The 21,314-nt window shown below is 41.3% G+C and overlaps 1 protein-coding gene across 1 annotated transcript in view; it reads right to left on the bottom strand.

The window, feature by feature from the left end:
* Positions 1–1,405: 1,405 nt before the first annotated feature.
* Positions 1,406–21,314, bottom strand: part of LOC140038467 (uncharacterized) — a 141,828-nt gene continuing 121,919 nt past the window's right edge. Inside the window, exons 3-4 of the mRNA XM_072083829.1 lie at positions 1,616–1,723; positions 1,406–1,423 (exon numbers count right to left, since the gene is read on the bottom strand). Of these exons, the coding sequence (XP_071939930.1) occupies positions 1,406–1,423; positions 1,616–1,723 (126 nt within the window). The remainder of the gene's footprint in view (positions 1,424–1,615; positions 1,724–21,314) is intronic.

Genomic DNA, 21,314 nt, shown 5'->3' with positions numbered 1-21,314 from the left:
TTGACTTCCAAATTCTAGCCAAGTACAATTGGGTGAAGATATTCTTGACAAATGGAGCATGTGCAATGGTTCGTGTTCATAATCAAGTTGAGTTGGCGACATGGTTCTTGGATTGCATTTATCAAGACATTCTCCGAGTTACTCCTTTGTAAGCAAACACTCGATTTGAGGACAAATCGTCTTTCAAGAGGAGGGGAATGATGAGAACATGAAGATTTGCATTCCCTTCAAATTCAAGGAAATTCAATTGATGGTTGATGGTGCAATCGGGTTCAAGAATCATTAAAAATTTGTCATGCTTATTTCTTGTTATTTATTTAAGTAAGTTTCCAGCAATACTTGTTAGTTAGTCTTGAGTTATTAAAGGATATAAAGGCTAAGGTCATATTGACCATAGTTAAGCCAATTGAGTCAGTTAGTTTCCTATTCTAATTGAATTAGAGTTTTAGGAAAGTAGTTAATTGTTTCCAAATTTATTTAGGAAGTTGTGTCAATCAAATAAGGAAGCTTGTATTGTTTCCAATTTAGATTAGGGTTTTGAGTATTGTAAGGCTATAAATGGCCAACTTTATTTAACTATTCAGGCACATGATATTGAAGATGAATTAATAAAAAGCGAGTTGTCTCCTATTACGGAGTTCTTTGCTGGAACTTGAGTTTCTTCTTGAACAGTATCAAGTATTTAGCTTGGATACTTGTGGTGTTCAAGGCAAGATGATCACATCATCTTGTTCTTTCAAGCCAATAACCAATCCACTAGGTTTTTAGAGATGGGTTCTCTTTAGGTCTAGTAAGGTAGTTATTGTTCCATAACCAATAACCAATCCACTAGGTTTTGAGAGACGGGCTCTCTTTAGGTCTAGCAAGGTAGTTATTGTTCCATAACCTGATCAAGATAGATCCTTCCGCTACCTGATCAACTTGGTTCTTCAAGTCAGGTTCTTGTTGGGTCGAGTTCGTATCAGTCTTGATATCTTAGAAAGGGAGGCAGACCAGATGAAAACAAATTGGGAACCAAAACCCTTTTGCAAAGTTGAACCATTGATCCAGAATCCTCTTCCACAGGTTCAAGAATGTTTCATGTTTCGGGAAGAAGATTTTCCCAAATTAGAAACCTTCAACAAAAATGGTGCAAGACATACCCCAAAAATCCAAAATAGTGCTCCTATGGTTCTTCCTAGTGGAGAAACTATCACACCAAACCCGGCAGAAGATGTTCTTAATTGGCAAACTGAAAATTCACTGATCCAAAATTCTGCTCTTACCTTTATTCATAAAGAGGTGACTGAGGTCAAAGGTAAGGTAAATCATATAGACGCTACTGTTCAGACACAAAATTCTCAAGTGTCTCATATGATTTCTGTCTTTGAAAAAAGACTTGAAGATCTTAAATATATTTTACCTTCTAATCCATCTTCATTAGCTGAATTTATTTTCAATAGAGAAAAGGAAACTAAATTTATTCAAAATCAAATTCATATTCTGCGTACTACAGGAGAAGTTCCTAAATATGATTTAGGACCTGAAACACCTCCTCCCAAGGTAAGTCCAGCTTTTGGGGCAACTCCTATTAGAAATTGGCCAATAACTTTTTATTTTGGTAATGTAACCACACCTTCCCCTTCAGCTTTCTTTCCAGATCAGCAGCAACCAGCTTCAAAACCTTTTGATATTGGAGAAGTTCTACGAGAATATCGTAGGAACAAACAAATTCAAAAAGATGCTGACAAAGAAAGAATGCTACTCATTGATGTTCAACGCCATGAAAAACGAGCTTAAGCGGATTAGTGAGCAACAAATGGAGGAGATGCACAACCGCTTTGACGAGCTCTCCAAGAGCTTCACAAGGGGGTCCCGTTCTTGATCTCGCAACCGAAGTAACCATGGCACCAAAGGAGCAAACTATGAGAAGTACTCTCGGCTAGTGAAGATGAGGAAAGAGCCGAGAGGCCTAAAAGGGACAAGTCTAAGAACAAGCTCAAGGGACTTAAAATTCAAGTCCCTATGCTCCAAGGAAAAAGTGACCCTGAGGCTTAGTTGGAATGGGAAGGCCGCATTGAGATGGTCTTCGATTGCTATGAGTATAGCGAGGAACAAAAGGTGCAGGTTCTCACTGTTGAGTTCACTGACTACGCACTAGTTTGGTGGGACCAAGTCAGGACTAATCAGAGGCAAAATGGTGAACCACGAGTCCGAACTTGGCGAGAAATCAAGGCACTAATGCGCAAGCGGCTTGTTCCAAGCCACAACAACCGCGATCTCCACTCTCAGCTTCAAACCCTCACTCAAGGCAACATGAGTGTGGAGGACTACTACAAGGAGATCGAGATGGCCAAGATGAGGGTGAACATTCAAGAAGATAGTGAGGCTACCATGGCAAGGTTCCTTAGAGGTCTCAACACCGACCTTCAAGAAGCCTTGGAGCTCCAACATTACTTGAACAAGCATGATCTTCTTGAACTAGTCATCAAGGCCGAGAGGGGGAAGAAATTGAGGCGAGGAGGCCGTACCTTTCAAGTTTCCAACTCGCCTTCATGGAAGGGCAACCCACCAAGGAGTGTGACAGCCCCACCTAACCGTAAGGCGAACCAAAGGGTTCGGCGGACCGCCTGCCCAGCTCTCGCCGGGACTACAGATCCGGAACAAACGTAAACCCTACCAAACGCTCAAGAGAACGTCGAGAAGAAAGCATTCACCGTCCGAAAATCCAAACAAGCATAACAACTTTCTACAACCCTAGAACAGAACATTTCCAAACCAAAATACTCATGAACATGGTTAAACACTTTTGTATACACATATTTGCAAATTTACAATTCAAAAGGAAAACATTGGACCAAAATACATTTAAGGTTTTCCATACATCGAGGAGCTACACAAAAGAGGATTAAAACTAGCTCAACTCATGCTTCAAAATATCAGAGTCTCCAAAAGGTAGTTTCCTGTAAGGAAAACAAGGATAACGGAACGGGGTGAGCTAGAAGCTCAATGAGGTACCAAAATATAACAGTAGAAATCACGGGAAAACACTTATAGGACACATATCCACATCAAGTAACAGAAATAAACGAACATCACAATTCAAAGGATACAGGTGGCTCTCAGGAGCCAATTCCCCGTTGCAATACTTGATCCAGCCTCGTTGACCCTCCGTCAACATTCAAATAAAGGAACCAGTCCAGTAGATCACCACTTTAACGCCAAAATCCCGTTCACCAAACATATCCCTTACCGGGTCCGAACGCCAAACAGGAACAGGAATGGTAATACTCGAGTATACCGGAATCAAGAGTCTCAATACCCAAAGATTCCCCCAGGAACAGGCACCCATGGATTGTCAATTATCTCGACCAAGCCCTCGCTGGCTCGATTTAATTAACTCCCCATGAGGTTGAGCTCAGGTTTAACAGGAAGGTCGTTGGATACTCTTCCAAACGACATCATAACAAGTGCAAGTAACAAGTTCAAGTACATAACAAATACAAGTAATAGATTCCAGTTTGTTCAGTACAGGCAAGAGAACAAGTGTGATAAAGTACACCCTCGTTTCATACAAGATAAACAGTCAGGAAAGACATTCAACTAGCAATTCGCAAGTACAGGAAACCAGTTTAACAATAATTCACGGGAGTGGTACACTCACCTGATCAAACAAGGATAATTTCGAAAGTTTCTTTCCCAAGTGTGGCTTTACTCGTCGGCACCACCTAGAACAATCAAGGACAAACACTTAAGACTGGGCTCCAAGACCTAATAAATGGAATTCGCAAGTAAAACTCGATTACAAGTCAGGTGCCTATCCAAATGAACCATTAATGTAAAGCGAAGAGGTGACTTTGGAGTGAAAAGATAACGATTAGTCCTAAAGGCATGAACAACCTCAAAACCCTACCTACAATGATTGACCAACTCCAAATTTGAAATAGAAAATGAAAGTAAGATCGATACTAGGAAAACAGGATTTTCCAGTTTCGTGCAACCCTATATGAAAAATCGTATCTCAAGTTTTGTAAGTCCAAAATTAGTAAAAGTTATACCGTTGGAAAATACATTCAAAGGGCTATAACTTTCCAGAAAACACCCTCATAAAATTCAGAACACAAGTCAGTCAAATTCAAGCCTCGAGTTGCTGCTTTATCCAGTGAAAGACAGAACAGGTACAATATTTCAGTCAACTTTGAAAAATCACCATAACTGGTACAGACATAAAAAGGGTCTGAAATTTACGTGGTTTATAGCTCTATGAATCTAGTTTAAAACGCAACAAACAGAACTCAATTCCGACATTCCTACATCAAGATATAGCAAATTTCCCGAGACTGTGCAGAAGCTCCGCGAAAATTTCGACAGCATTTCCCTTGTCTTTCTTTACTTTCCAACCAAACCTCAACACCCACAAATCACAAGCTATCAAACACCTTTAATTAGCGCCACAATAAGGCTCGAATACGAGTCATAAACCGAATGCACATATCACTAGAGTAAAATCATATGGAACGTATAAGTGCAAAATCAAACTAGGACATATGTGGAAACGAAGTTTGGGTTGGAAAACAAAAGGCAGGTTTGCTGTTGCTTAGCGGAATTAACACAACTGAAGCTATCCTTGTCGGATTGTGGTGTAATTTACACCATTTCGAAGCTAAGAGAAAGGGTTACAATGTTGAAGAAGGCCACTCAGTCTAGTTTGCAATGTATCTAGGTCAAATTTACCAAAACATCCCCAGATTTTCCAATTCAAAGTTTACTGTGGCAGTCCTGATTCATTCAGTCATATCTCAGTATATACAACTCCAATTCAAGTGATTCCAAAGCCATTTGAAAGCTAAGATACAAGACTATAAGTATTAAGAAGACATCGACAACCAAATCAGTAGTATTCCGGGTCAAAACAACCAATTACAAAAGCTGATTAGCATGTTCGGATAGAAACAGGGTAGCAGGGGTATTTCAGTCTTTTCACAGGTTCCGTTGCTCCGATTGAGCTGAAATTTTGCAGGAAACTCTAGAACATCATTATCTACAACTTTTATGTTTTAACCCAAGGCTAATTCGGCCTCTAACCTAGTCAAATAGTACCGGGCAGAACAGTCCTAAAAGAAACCCTAATCTGGAATTTTTTGCTTCAAACCAGGAATTTTCCACTAATCCTTACAATTATCATACCAAAGCTTCATTCTGACCCATACTAGACCATCATACATGGCCAATCAACATTAAACATATAAAAATAGAAAAATTATGCATAAAATCAAAAATTCATCAAACACCACCAAAAGTCATGAAAACCTCCACAAAATCACCTAACTAACCTTCACAAGTCATGAATTCACCATTATTGGAAACAAACAATGAATATTTACACACCATACCTTGATAACTCACAAAAGGTAGTAGCTTAAGTCTCTTGCTTCCAAAACAACTCCACCAACTTCCTCAATCCTACCTAGCTAGAGGTTTTTATGGAATAATTTCAAGTTTGGATGGTTGAATTGCAAGATTTGTGCAAGAAATGGAAGTTGAAGGTTGAAGCTTTCTTTCTTTTCTCTCAATATGGAGTTCGGCCAAGGAGCTTGTGAAGAAGATGAATTTTGGGTCAATTTTTGGTGATTTAGTAAAGGTGATAAAATGGTCAAAGTCCACCCCTGAGTAAGAAAGTGACACTTGTCACACCTTTTAGACTTAGAGTTATCCTTTTGTCTCTCCAATGATCATCCATCTTGGTAATCTCTAATTGTCTCTTATCACCTAGTACATTAATCGCTGGATACTAAACGTAACCTAATCGACCGAATTTCATCGAACTTACCGCACTAGTGGGTCCCACATTCGATATACACTCTTAATTTCACATGAACTAACTTATACTAGAAAAAATGATTTAAAAACTATATTTGCTCATAAAAATTATCTGGGAAATTTTTCTAATAAAGAAAAGGTATAAAAGTGTGCAATTAAATAAAACAAAGTCTAGAAATTCGGAAAGATTTACGGGTCCTCACACTCTCTCCCCCTTAAAAGAATTTCGTCCTCGAAATTCCTTATCATCGTCTTCTTCGGGATACAAAAATTTTACTACTTCCTTCTCGCAGCCAAATCGAGTATCATACTTAGCTAACCAATCTGTACCCCTTCACTAACCAGGATCATTGAATTCTTTGGTATAGTTTCTTCTTCCTTGCCAAATTGCATTTCTTATACACCATTCGAGCGGGCAAACGGTGAGATACTAGAATCTTACCCTCCACGTCCTCAAATGGGTCAGAGACTTGATGTTGTTCTAAGGAGTACACCCGAGCTGACACTTTCGATCCATTCTTTTCCCCCTTTGACTGGTCAGGGTTGGTCGTGGTTGGCTGTTGGCTCCTACTCCCTTCTCGAGATCGGCCTGGGCAATTTGCGATTTGATGGTCTGCGCTCCCACAACGCAGGCATTTCCTTCCTTTCTTCCAGCAGACGTTCTCCGTGTGATTCGGCTTCCCACAGTACCCGCAGGGACCACGAGAAGCGGAGACTGAGTCTCTTTGTAAGGCACCACTTGACATTCTCGGTAATTGTACTCCCCCGTTTCCCCTTCCAATCTTAGGAGGCGTACCCTAACCCCTTGCTCTGAGGTACTTCCAGAAAATCCCCTTTTCTTAACTTGAAAGTTTCTAACTTGAAATCGCGCGCTTTGAACTCGTTGAGCTTTCTCTACCGCATCACTAAAAGTATTGAGTTGGGCGACAGCCAGGTCTTTCTGGATCTCAACGTTCAATCCTTGGACAAAACGCCTTATCCTCCTTTGCTTAGTCATGATTAGTTCAGGAGCGAACTTGGACAACCAGGTAAATTGGCTCTCATATTCGGCGACGGTTTGAGTTCCCTGGCGGAGTCTAATAAACTCATCTTCATTCTTTTCCTAGATCAGGGGTGGAAAATACTTCGTGTTGAACTCTCTCATAAAATTCACCCACGTCCTTGGGGTTTGTTCTCTTTCCCATTTCATTCTTATGATGTTCCACCAAGATCGGGCCGCTCCCTCCAGTTGGAAGACGGCAAATGTCACATGTCGCTCCTCAGTGTAGTGTAGCGCGGCAAAGATATCAATCATCTTCTCTAACCACCTCTCGGCCACATCGGGGTCTGGTCCTCCAAGGAATTTCGGTGGCGAGAACTTTTGAAATCGTTCGAGGGCTCTATCCTCACCCTCTATATGATTACCAGGGTTCTCTTGCTGATTAATAGGATTTTGGCCTTGATGTCCTACCACGTGAGCCAAAAGGTCGGTCATACGTTGGATAGCGGCAGCCACCTGAATGTTAGGATCCATTCCAGGTTCAGGATTAGGTCCAGACATTGGTTCCCGATTTCCTCCTTCATTTGAGGTTCCACGCCCTCGGCCCCGGCCACTACGAGTACCCTCCATTTGGCTTAACCGGTCTAGGGTCGAAGCACGAATACAATATTAAAACAAAAGTATACAAATACAGTGATAAAAGTAGGCCATATACATATATCATGTCTTTAGCAGATAAATCACACAGTAACAGTGAATCAGATTCAAACAAAAGAAATCGCATGAAAGTTATTAAGAGAACAATGCACTAACTAGGCCAATGGTACACAAGCAACTAACCAAAAACTTTCTATGAGAATAACACGATTTATATCCTAGGCAGGGTCAATCATCCTTAATGAAACCCTAACACATCACATGACGTTCCATAGAATCAAATTCTAGTCCGCCCAAGTCATTACTAACCTAGGCGCTCATCTATTTAGTAGTCGGGTAAAAGAATCCCAAAATAAGATAACTTCACAACTCGGGCTGGCCAGTCCCAAGAGTAATTCATCTACAATCGAGATTCTTACCTGACCTACAGATCTACTATCCCAAAGCACCATGCTAAAGGTTTATATCTTATAACACTTCACGATCCATAGCTTATGCTCAAAGAGCACTTATACATTCGTACACATTCACGGAATCGGGACCATAACACCACTTGGCCCAAGCTCACTCCGCGCAGAGACCACGCGAACCTGGCTCTGATACCACCTGTGATAGCCCCACCTCACCCTAAGGCGAACCAAAGGGTTCGGCGGACCGCCTGCACAACTCTCGCCGGGACTACAGATCCGGAACAAACGTAAACCCTACCAAACGCTCAAGAGAACGTCGAGAAGAAAGCATTCACCATCTGAAAATCCAAACAAGCATAACAACTTTCTACAACCCTAGAACAGAACATTTCCAAACCAAAATAACTCATGAACATGGTTAAACACTTTTGTATACACATGTTTGCAAATTTACAGTTCAAAAGGAAAACATTGGACCAAAATACATTTAAGGTTTTCCATACATCGAGGAGCTACACAAAAGAGGATTAAAACTACCTCAACTCATGCTTCAAAATATCAGAGTCTCCAAAAGGTGGTTTCCTGTAAGGAAAACAAGGATAACGGAACGGGGTGAGCTAGAAGCTCAATGAGGTACCAAAATATAACAATAGAAATCATGGGAAAACACTTATAGGACACATATCCGCATCAAGTAACAGAAATAAACGAACATCACAATTCAAAGGATACAGGTGGCTCTCAGGAGCCAATTCCCCGTTGCAATACTTGATCCAGCCTCGTTGACCCTCCGTCAACATTCAAATAAAGGAACCAGTCCAGTAGATCACCACTTTAACGCCAAAATCCCGTTCACCAAACATATCCCTTACCGGGTCCGAACGCCAAACAGGAACAGGAATGGTAATACTCGAGTATACCGGAATCAAGAGTCTCAATACCCAAAGATTCCCCCAGGAACAGGCACCCATGGATTGTCAATTATCTCGACCAAGCCCTCGCTGGCTCGATTTAATTAACTCCCCATGAGGTTGAGCTCAAGTTTAACAGGAAGGTCGTTGGATACTCTTCCAAACGACATCATAACAAGTGCAAGTAACAAGTTCAAGTACATAACAAGTACAAGTAATAGATTCCAGTTTGTTCAGTACAGGCAAGAGAACGAGTGTGATAAAGTACACCCTCGTCTCATACAAGATAAACAGTCAGGAAAGACATTCAACTAGCAATTCGCAAGTACAGGAAACCAGTTTAACAATAATTCACGGGAGTGGTACACTCACCTGATCAAATAAGGATAATTTCGAAAGTTTCTTTCCCAAGTGTGGCTTTACTCGCCGGCACCTCCTAGAACAATCAAGGACAAACACTTAAGACTGGGCTCCAAGACCTAATAAATGGAATTCGCAAGTAAAACTCGATTACAAGTCAGGTGCCTATCCAAATGAACCATTAATGTAAAGCGAAGAGGTGACTTTGGAGTGAAAAGATAACGATTAGTCCTAAAGGCATGAACAACCTCAAAACCCTACCTACAATGATTGACCAACTCCAAATTTGAAGTAGAAAATGAAAGTAAGATCGATACTAGGAAAACAGGATTTTCCAGTTTCGCGCAACCCTATATGAAAAATCGTATCTCAAGTTTTGTAAGTCCAAAATTAGTAAAAGTTATACCGTTGGAAAATACATTCAAAGGGCTATAACTTTCCAGAAAACACCCTCATAAAATTCAGAACGCAAGTCAGTCAAATTCAAGACTCGAGTTGCTGCTTTATCCAGTGAAAGACTGAACAGGTACAATATTTCAGTCAACTTTGAAAAATCACCATAAATGGTACAGACATAAATAGGGTCTGAAATTTACATGGTTTATAGCCCTATGAATCTAGTTTAAAACGCAATAAACGGAACTCAATTCCGACATTCCTACATCAAGATATAGCAAATTTCCCGAGACTGTGCAGAAGCTCCACGAAAATTTCGACAGCATTTCCCTTGTCTTTCTTTACTTTCCAACCAAACCTCAACACCCACAAATCACAAGCTATCAAACACCTTTAATTAGCACCACAATAAGGCTCGAATACGAGTCATAAACCGAATCCACATATCACTAGAGTAAAATCATATGGAACGTATAAGTGCAAAATCAAACTAGGACATATGCGGAAACGAAGTTTGGGTTGGAAAACAAAAGGCAGGTTTGCTGTTGCTTAGTGGAATTAACACAACTGAAGCTATCCTTGTCGGATTGTGGTAAGGGTTACAATGTTGAAGAAGGCCACTCAGTCCAGTTTGCAATGTATCTAGGTCAAATTTACCAAAACATCCCCAGATTTTCCAATTCAAAGTTTACTGTGGCAGTCCTGATTCATTCAGTCATATCTCAGTATATACAACTCCAATTCAAGTGATTCCAAAGCCATTTGAAAGCTAAGATACAAGGCTATAAGTATTAAGAAGACATCGACAACCAAATCTGATACGTTCCTCGATCAACTTGTTTCGAGACACGTAGCACGTTTGCCTAAGGATCTAGTGAGGTTGTCCAACGCTTGGAATTGCGGGATCTAGAACCAAACAGACGACACGATTTGATTCAAGACGGTAGGACGACGACTCCAATGAAGGTGACTGCTCCACGGGATAGGTCGGTAGAACAATCTAGGACGAGACGCAAGATTGCTCAAAATCCTTGCCAAAGCAAGTGAAAGGCTCGAACACTCTTCTTAGAAGAAGGAACGAAAATAAGACAATTTTATTAATAAAAGTTCTGACCTGAAACCTTACAAAGCAAGCCTATTTATAGGCTAAAGTTACTAAAACCCTAAAGGGACTAGAAAAGGGAAAAGTCGGTCCATGCTCTTGGAACAAGATGGGCCGGCCCATGCTCTTACTTCAACACTAATCAATTGCTAAATAAATACTAGGGCCTAAGGCCTTATTCGGCCAACTCTCTTGGCGGCCCATTTGACTCTTCATGGGCTTGGATCATGGTATAAGTGACTTGATTGTCTCTCTCCAAGCCCTCAATATCTTTGTGGACTCCATGCTGGTCTTGGACAACTCTAACAAGGGCTTGCAGGGATTCTTTGAATAGCTTGGCCCATGCACGTGTGACTGGGCCCAATGGAACTCGGACTGGGTCATTACGTGGGCTTTGACCCATACACACATCAGTCCCCTCGTCTTGAGAAGGATTTGTCCTCAAATCTAGATGGGAATGAATGAGACTAACAAGAATTGCCAGTATGACACCTCAAATCTCCACATATTGGCCCTCTTAGATTGAATAACACTTGCATATGTTATGATTAATATAATTCGGTGCACATGTCTCTTAGTCAGCTTCAAGGGCCTCTCAAACAAGGACATTTGCCAAGGTAAGAAGGAACGTGTGTAAGGCTTGTGAACGTTCCAGGTTGCAACACAAAGCTCTCTAATTTGTCTTCGAGTATGGGCATTCACGTGCACTTTATAACGATGTTCGTTGGGACTAGGGAAGCCCCGAATCTGGTTGTGCAAGATGGTACAGTTCGGCCCTAGGCATTGTTGAGTCGGCTCAACTTTCCAAGCTGGAGGTAGGACACTGAACCACCCGTGTTGTACACCCATATAAACATGACCCAGGGAGGTAAGGGTAGCATTCGGATTGTGATTGACACACTTGTGTGCATCACCCAGCATAAGCGACAACAATGAAGTGAGACGCACTCCATATAAATCACATGCGTTCGCGCCACATGCATCTGGAACAAGCACGAAATCAGGTTGCAACTCTTTAGTCATAGTTGGGAAATTTTGGCCAGCTTTACAACCTACAAACACAAAATGACCTTCAACTTGAAACAATTCAGAAATTGGATAAAGAAATAAGGGAACGTTATTAACTAAATAGTAAGAAGGTTTAGAGCAAGATTTAAATGTGAGAACTCCCTTTGACACTTCAATATTTCTTCCACCAATTGATTCAACTTGAGAGTCCAGTGCTAGTCCTTCATCATCAAGATCTATGTAAGAGCAACAAGAGTTAGTGCTAGTAACATGCTCAAAATAAGGCAAAGGTGATGAATAGGTAAAGAACAAGAAGTAGAATCTGGAATTTTCCTTTTAAGATGAGCTCGAATGAATCCTCCAATGGTGCGGACAGATATGATTGGACGTTGTTCCATGAATTGATACCAAAGAGATTTAGTTCCTAGAAGACAAACTCCATGGAGACTCACAAAGTGTCCAAGTGACTTCGGGATGGAACATGCCATGACCAACTCTACTTGACTTTGTTTAACCTGCACAAACGAGGATATACTAAACAAAACACATGTTATCCGGTTAGCAAACAAAGTGTTCACACGTTCAATGTTTGTAGACATGGTCAACTCTTTTTCTTGACTCTTCACTAAGGCCAAATTGTTCTTGCTTATCCCCACTCCCTTCTTCTCGGACCATTGATCCTTCATTGCACTTGAGTTTTGTTTTTCATTGGGGAGCTCTTGTTCACGGCTCGGCAGCAACTCATTCGTACATGGCTCTTCAATCAACGAGGGACTGGACTGAATTTTTCCTTTATTACCACCGGTTGGCACATGGTTAAGTTGCTCCAAGTGTGAATCTAGCACTTGGCTAAGTCTTTCCATCATGTCATCAATCAATGCTTTAGTCCGACTTCGGAATTTATCCTTTGATTCACGAAGCTTTGACTCAATTCGAGAATTCTCAAACTCCTCGTCTTGATTGTCAAGACACTTCTTAGATGAACCTCGTTTGCTTGAAGTTGACCTCGATTTAGATGCTCTACGCAGACTTCTTTGCTCCTTCTCATACTCATCACAATCTTGTTTATACCTTTCATATACACACAAAGCACGGTGGCGTTGCATCTCCTCCCGGAGTGAATGATACCCATGTTGTGAACTGGATTGCATGGAACTGGAGTACTTGTGAGTAGGCATCTTGAGACCCCTCCTCTTGAGAGGCTCATTCTCCAAGAATTCTTGGTTGTATGGGTAAGACGCAACTTCTCTAGGCATGAGTGCGTGACCTGCCAAAATGGTAAGCAAAGAAAAGGAGATTCCTCACGTCACACAAGCTCACGTGTATGTGCTCATCCCTCGTGTATCTCTCGAAGTGTTCTAATGGACTTACCAAATACCTTTACCTGTTGGATTAGGTAGTGGAGAAATGCTGCTCAAGTCCAACAACCGTTACCAACCTTTCCACAAGTGTAACCACAAGAATGTCGGAGAAAATGTAGGAAAATGTTCCTAAAATCTAGGAGAAAATATAGGAGCAAATGTAGGAGAAAATGTAGGAAAGTTTCCTAAAATGGGGAAGAGAATATAGGAGAGTTTCCTAAAGTGGATGAGATAATATAGGAGAGTTTCCTAAAGTGGATGAGAGAATATAAGAAAGGACCTAAAAATGGATGAGAAAATTTTAGGAGAGTTTCCTAAAAATGGATGAGAGAATTTAGGAAAGTTTCCAAAAAATGGATGAGAGAGTTTAGGAAAATTACCAAAAAATGGATGAGAGAATTTAGGAAAGTTTCCAAAAAATGGATGAGAGAATTTAGAAAAGTTTCCTAAAAATAGATGAGAGACTTTAGGAAAGTTTCCAAAAAAAATGGATGAGAGAGTTTAGGAAAGTTTCCTAAAAAATGGATGAGAGAATTTAGGAAAGTTTCCAAAAAAAATGGATGAGAGAGTTTGGGAAAGTTTCCTAAAAAGGTAGGAGAGAGAGTGTCCAAGTGAGTACAAAGAATTATCCAAGTGCTTTACTTAGTTTCCTAATTGATTTTGGAAACAAGTTAGTTTTTGGAAACCTTTTGAAAATCCTCTTCCTCTTGAACAACTTTTGGTAACCTTCTTGAAACAACTTTTGGTAATCTTCTTGAAACAACTTTTGGTAACCTTCTTGAAACAACCTTTGGTAATTTTCTTGAAACAACTTTTGGTAACTTCCAAATTCTACTCCAAGAAAGATTGCACAAATCAGATTTGGTTCCCCCTATTCAAAACAATTTGGTTGCCCCTTTCTTTCCTTTCATTTTTTATTTCTTGCCAACCGATTCCTCTTTTCTTTCTTTTTTTTCATTTTTGTTTTCTGTTTTTTTTTTCTTGACTACAACTATTAACCACGACACAAAACAAGGAAGTCCACAAATAATAACTACCAAGAACTCCAAGATCTTTCAAGAACTTTCAAAGAAGTTGTCAGGAACTTCAGAAATTTCAAGATTGTGGTCAAGAATTCAAGAAGCTCAAGATTATTGTAAGTTCTCTTCAAGATTCACAAAATTCCAACAAGTTTTGCCAAAATCCAGATTTGAAAACCAAGTAAACAAGTTGGATAACACAAACAACAAGGCTGGACAGATTTGTATTCGGATGAACAGTACGGTGAACAGTGTCGATGAACAGTAACAATGAACAGTAAATTTTTTTTTTTTGAACAAGGCAGCGGAAAGTACTAAGAATTCTACGACACAACTACGAAAAATATGGATATAACGAAAGATACCTCAACTTGGCTCTGAAGCCAACTGATACGTTCCTCGATCAACTTGTTTCGAGACACGTAGCACGTTTGCCCAAGGATCTAGCGAGGTTGTCCAACGCTTGGAATTGCGGGATCTAGAACCAAACGGACGACACGATTTGATTCAAGACGGTAGGACGACGACTCCAATGAAGGTGACTAGTCCACGGGATAGGTCGGTAGAACAATCTAGGACGAGACGCAAGATTGCTCAAAACCCTTGCCAAAACAAGTAAAAGGCTCGAACACTCTTCTTAGAAGAAGGAACGAAAATAAGACAATTTTATTAATAAAAGTTCTGACCTGAAACCTTACAAAGCAAGCCTATTTATAGGCTAAAGTTACTAAAACCCTAAAGGGACTAGAAAAGGGAAAAGTCGGCCCATGCTCTTGGAACAAGATGGGCCGGCCCATGCTCTTACTTCAACACTAATCAATTGCTAAATAAATACTAGGGTCTAAGGCCTTATTCGGTCAACTCTCTTGGCGGCCCATTTGACTCTTCATGGGCTTGGATCATGGCATAAGTGACTTGATTGTCTCTCTCCAAGCCCTCAATATCTTTGTGGACTCCATGCTGGTCTTGAACAACTCTAACAAGGGCTTGGAGGGATTCTTTGAATAGCTTGGCCCATGCACGTGTGACTGGGCCCAATGGAACTCGGACTGGGTCATTACGTGGGCTTTGACCCGTACACACATCAAGCTTGGTGACAATTGTTGGATCTTTGCGGCATTTCTAGACTACCCAATCCGACGGGTAAGGAATTTTTGGTAAGATCATTGGAGTATTTTGTGTGGAAAAACGAGGGAGAGTGAAAACACTAAGGGAGTGAAGTGAGATTATATTTGTCCTATTTTCTTGTTCACTAACCTTTTGCAGGACCAAATGATAGTCATAGAGCAAGCTCATCCGACCACTGACTACTCATTGATGTTCACCGCCATGAAAAATGAGCTTAAGCGGATTAGTGAGCAACAAATATGGAGGAGAGGCACGACCGCTTTGACGAGCTCTCCAAGAGCTTCACAAGGGGCTCCCGTTCTCGATCTCGCAACCGAAGTAACCATGGCACCAAAGGAGCAAACTATGAGGAGTACTCTCGGCTAGTGAAGATGAGGAAAGAGCCGAGAGGCCTAAAAGGGGCACGTCTATGAACGAGCTCAAGGGACTTAAAATTCAAGTCTCTACGTTCCAAGGCAAAAGTGACCCGAGACTTAGTTGGAATGGGAAGGCCGCATCGAGATGGTCTTCGATTGATTTGAGTTTAGCGAGGAACAAAAGGTGAAGGTTGCCAATGTTGAGTTCACCGACTACGCACTAGTTTGGGGGGACCAAGTCAGGACTAATCGGAGGCGAAATGGTGAACACAAGGCACTAATGCATAAGCGGTTTGTTCCAAGCCACTACAACCGCGATCTCCACTCTCAGCTTCAAACCCTCACTCAAGGCAACATGAGTGTGGAGGACTACTCCAAGGAGATCAAGATGGCCATGACGAGGGTGGACATTCGAGAAGATAGTGAGGCTACCATGGCAAGGTTCCTTAGAGGTCTCAACCCCGACCTTCAAGAAGCCTTGGAGCTCCAACATTACTTGGACAAGCATGATCTTCTTGAACTAGCCATCAAGGCCGAGAGGGGGAAGAAATTGAGGCGAGAAGGCTGTACCTTCCAAGCTTCCAAATCGCCTTCATGGAAGGGCAACCCACCAAGGAGAACCTCACATGATACTGGAAATGCGACAACACCAAGCCCTTCTAGCCGCACACCTGGTAATTTCTCTAACCGTAATTCCAATTTTACCCCTAACAAGCTTGTTGATGCATCCAGGTCCACTTCTAAGACCCCTCATGAAACTCCTAAAACTAGGAGTAGAGATATCAAGGGCTTCAAGTGCCAATGGTTTGGACATATTGATACGAACGGCACCAAACTTGTGATGCAACCCGTACAGAAAGGCTAGGATCTAGAAGGTTAGGACTCACGTTGATGACAAACGAACGCAGCGGAATCACCGAAACCCGTTGATCACGTGGGCAACGAACCTGGTATTGTAGAAGACGCCACAATCTGGCGCGGTCCTAGATTGATTAGCCAATGGTATGCCAAAGAAATGAATTGAAAATACTCAAGGATGCTTCAATGAAGCTATGCGAGAATTCTCATGTGTTTTTATTAATCATCATAAAACTGAATGTAAACAATGACTTAAGGCTATTTGTAGCTGTGACTAAGACCTAGTAAAGCTTGGAAAAACTTGAAGGAAATCCGGCAAGCCCTTGGGCTTCTCTATTGGCCGGCACTAGCCCAACAACATACATTGGAGTATGTAGTGGAAAAATCCAAAGAAATCCGTGTCTTGTTTCCTTGATTACACTTGTGGAAAAGCTTGGTGACAATTGTTGGATCTTAGCAGCATTTCTCGACTACCCAATCCGACGGGTAAGGAATTTTTGGTAATATCATTGGTGTATTTTGAATGGAAAAACGAGGGAGAGTGAAAACACTAAGGGAGTGAAGTGAGATTATATTTGTCCAATTTTCTTGTTCACTAACCTTTTGCAGGACCAAATGATAGTCATAGAGCAAGCTCATCCGACCACTGACTACTCATTGATGTTCACCGCCATGAAAAATGAGCTTAAGCGGATTAGTGAGCAACAAATATGGAGGAGAGGCACGACCGCTTTGACGAGCTCTCCAAGAGCTTCACAAGGGGCTCCCGTTCTCGATCTCGCAACCGAAGTAACCATGGCACCAAAGGAGCAAACTATGAGGAGTACTCTCGGCTAGTGAAGATGAGGAAAGAGCCGAGAGGCCTAAAAGGGGCACGTCTATGAACGAGCTCAAGGGACTTAAAATTCAAGTCTCTACGTTCCAAGGCAAAAGTGACCCGAGACTTAGTTGGAATGGGAAGGCCGCATCGAGATGGTCTTCGATTGATTTGAGTTTAGCGAGGAACAAAAGGTGAAGGTTGCCAATGTTGAGTTCACCGACTACGCACTAGTTTGGGGGGACCAAGTCAGGACTAATCGGAGGCGAAATGGTGAACACAAGGCACTAATGCATAAGCGGTTTGTTCCAAGCCACTACAACCGCGATCTCCACTCTCAGCTTCAAACCCTCACTCAAGGCAACATGAGTGTGGAGGACTACTCCAAGGAGATCAAGATGGCCATGACGAGGGTGGACATTCGAGAAGATAGTGAGGCTACCATGGCAAGGTTCCTTAGAGGTCTCAACCCCGACCTTCAAGAAGCCTTGGAGCTCCAACATTACTTGGACAAGCATGATCTTCTTGAACTAACCATCAAGGCCGAGAGGGGGAAGAAATTGAGGCGAGAAGGCTGTACCTTCCAAGCTTCCAAATCGCCTTCATGGAAGGGCAACCCACCAAGGAGAACCTCACATGATACTGGAAATGCGACAACACCAAGCCCTTCTAGCCGCACACCTGGTAATTTCTCTAACCGTAATTCCAATTTTACCCCTAACAAGCTTGTTGATGCATCCAGGTCCACTTCTAAGACCCCTCATGAAACTCCTAAAACTAGGAGTAGAGATATCAAGGGCTTCAAGTGCCAATGGTTTGGACATATTGATACGAACGGCACCAAACTTGTGATGCAACCCGTACAGAAAGGCTAGGATCTAGAAGGTTAGGACTCACGTTGATGACAAACGAACGCAGCGGAATCACTGAAACCCGTTGATCACGTGGGCAACGAACCTGGTATTGTAGAAGACGCCACAATCTGGCACGGTCCTAGATTGATAAGTCAATGCTATGCCAGAGAAATGAATCTAAAACACTAAAGGATGCTTCAATGAAGCTATGAGAGAATTCCCAAGTGTTTTTATTAATCATCATAAAACTGAATGTGAACAATGACTTAAGGCTATTTGTAGCTGTGACTAAGGCCTAGTAAAGCTTGGAAAAACTTGAAGGAAATCCGGCCAGCCCTTGGGCTTCTCTATTGGCCGGCACTAGCCCAACAACATACATTGGAGTATGTAGTGGAAAAATCCAAGGAAATCCGTGTCTTGTTTCCTTGATTACACTTGTGGAAAAGCTTGGTGACAATTGTTGGATCTTAGCAGCATTTCTCGACTACCCAATCCGACGGGTAAGGAATTTTTGGTAAGATCATTGGTGTATTTTGAGTGAAAAAACGAGGGAGAGTGAAAACACTAAGGGAGTGAAGTGAGATTATATTTGTCCTATTTTCTTGTTCACTAACCTTGATGTGTGTACGGGTCAAAGCCCACGCAATGACTTACATGTTTCGAGTCCCATTGGGCCCAGTCACGCATGCATGGACCAAGCTATTCAAAGAATCATTCCAAGTTCTGGTTGGAGTTGTGCAAGACCAACATGGAGTTCACAAAGATATTGAGGGCTTGGAGAGAGACAATCGAGCCATTTACACCATGATCCAAGCCCACGAAGAGTCAAGCGGGCCACCAAGAGAATAAGGCCTTAGGCCCCATCAATTAGTTAGCAATTACTTAATGATTAAGTAAGAGCATGGGCCGGCCCATCTTGTTCCAAGAGCATGGGCCGACTTTTTCCTTTTCCTAGCCCCTTTAGGGTTTTAGTCACTTTAGCCTATAAATAGGCTTGCTGATACGAGTCAAGCTATGCCATCGGATAAGGTTCAAGTCCCACTAGGACTGGTAACTCGAGCACGAGCTAACAAGATGAGGGAGGAACTCCAAGGACTTGTTCATGAGATACAAGGCCAAGAAATTGTCCCCAAGGTCATTGAGAGTCTTGAGCATGAAGGAATGAAAGTCATCCATGTAGTGCACGTCAAAGAGAACCATGTGTGACCCTTCTCTAGTCACATTTGCTGTTTTAGTTAAGTCATTGTAATAAGGGCTTAATGGTCCATAGTCTTGCTTTAATTACCTAAGCGATGACCTCATAAGGTTATTTACCTAAGCGATGACCTCATAAGGTTGTTTACCTAAGGGATGACCTCATAAGGTGTGGTCAAGCCCACAATTCTTAGTCTTATGGAAATAGTCAAGCCTACAATTGTTAGTCTTAGTCAAGACCACAACTCTAGACTAGTTCCACATTTAGTTGTTCATCTCTATGTAAGGCTATAAATAGCCCACACTTCCAATGGTTTTAGGCATTCAATGAATAAATCAGATTTTGAGAGTTTTCTTGGTTTCTCCAAGGCTTCTTGAATACCTTAGAATTTCTCTAGGTGTTCGTGACTTATCAATCTAGAATCGCACTAGGTTGTGGCGTCTTCTACCATTATACCAAGGTTCGTTAACCACGTGATTAACGGGTTGAGGTCATCCGCTCCAAACTTGGTGTCCTCTTGTCGATCCTGAATCTAATCTTTTACGGGTTTCGTCACAAGGTTGGCGACGTTCGTATCACTTGCTTTGTAAGGTTTAAGGGTCAGAACTTTTATCAATAAAATTGTCTTATTTTCGTTCCTTCTTCTAAGAAGAGTGTTCGAGCCTTTTACTTGCTTTGGCAAGGGTTTTGAACAATCTTGCGTCTCGTCCTAGATTGTTCTACCGACCTATCCCGTGGAGTAGTCACCTTCATTGGAGTCGTCGTCCTACCGTCTTGAATCAAATCGTGTCGTCCGTTTGGTTCTAGATCCCGCAATTCCAAGCGTTGGACATCCTCGCTAGATCCTTGGGCAAACGTGCTACGTGTCTCGAAACAAGTTGATCGAGGAACATATCAGTTGGCTTCAGAGCTTTGGTAGAGGTATCTTTCGTTATATCCATATTTTTCGTAGTTGTGTCGTAGAATTCTTAGTACTTTCCGCTGCCTTGTTCAAAAAAAAAATGTCACTGTTCACCGTACTATTCACCATTACTGTTCACCCGACACTGTTATCCGTACTGTTCATAGTACTGTTCACCGATACTGTTCATAGTTACTGTTCACCGAATACAAATCTGTCCAGCCTTGTTGTTTGTGTTATCAAACTTGTTTACTTGGTTTTCAAATCTGGATTTTGGCAAAACTTGTTGGAATTTTGTGAATCTTGAAGAGAACTTACAATAATCTTGAACTTCTTGAATTCTTGACCACAATCTTGAAATTTCTGAAGTTCCTGACAACTTCCTTGAAAGTTCTTGAAAGATCTTGGAGTTTTTGGTAGTTATTATTTGTGGACTTCCTTGTTTTGTGTTGTGGTTGATAGTTGTAGTCAAGAAAAAAAAAACAGAAAACAAAAACGAAAAAAAAAAGAAAGAAAAGAGGAATCGGTTGGCAAGAAAAAAAAAAGGAAAGGAAAGAAAGGGGCAACCGAATTGTTTTGAATAGGGAACCAAATCTGATTTGTGCAATCTTTCTTGGAGTAGAATTTGGAAGTTACCAAAAGTTGTTTCAAGAAGATTACCAAAGGTTGTTTCAAGAAGGTTACCAAAAGTTGTTTCAAGAAGATTACCAAAAGTTGTTTCAAGAAGGTTACCAAAAGTTGTTCAAGAGGAAAAAGATTTTCAAAAGGTTTCCAAAAACTAACTTGTTTCCAAAATCAATTAGGAAACTAAGTAAAACACTTGGATAACTCTTTGTACTCACTTGGACGCTCTCTCTTCTACCTTTTAGGAAACTTTCCCAAACTCTCTCATCCATTTTTTTTGGAAACTTTCCTAAAGTCTCTCATCTATTTTTAGGAAACTTTCCTAAATTCTCTCATCCATTTTTTGGAAACTTTCCTAAATTCTCTTATCCATTTTTTTGGAAATTTTCCTAAAACTCTCTCATCCATTTTTTGGAAATTTTCCTAAATTCTCTCATCCATTTTTTAGGAAACTCTCCTAAATTCTCTCATCCATTTTTAGGATCTTTCCTATATTCTCTCATCCACTTTAGGAAACTCTCCTATATTCTCTCATCCACTTTAGGAAACTCTCCTATATTCTCTTCCTAGATTTTAGGA

Source organism: Coffea arabica, chromosome 3e, assembly GCF_036785885.1.
Source record: "Coffea arabica cultivar ET-39 chromosome 3e, Coffea Arabica ET-39 HiFi, whole genome shotgun sequence".
Taxonomy (NCBI): domain Eukaryota; kingdom Viridiplantae; phylum Streptophyta; class Magnoliopsida; order Gentianales; family Rubiaceae; genus Coffea; species Coffea arabica.
Note: the sequence above shows the minus strand (reverse complement) of the source record. Positions and strands in the feature narration are given on the sequence as shown.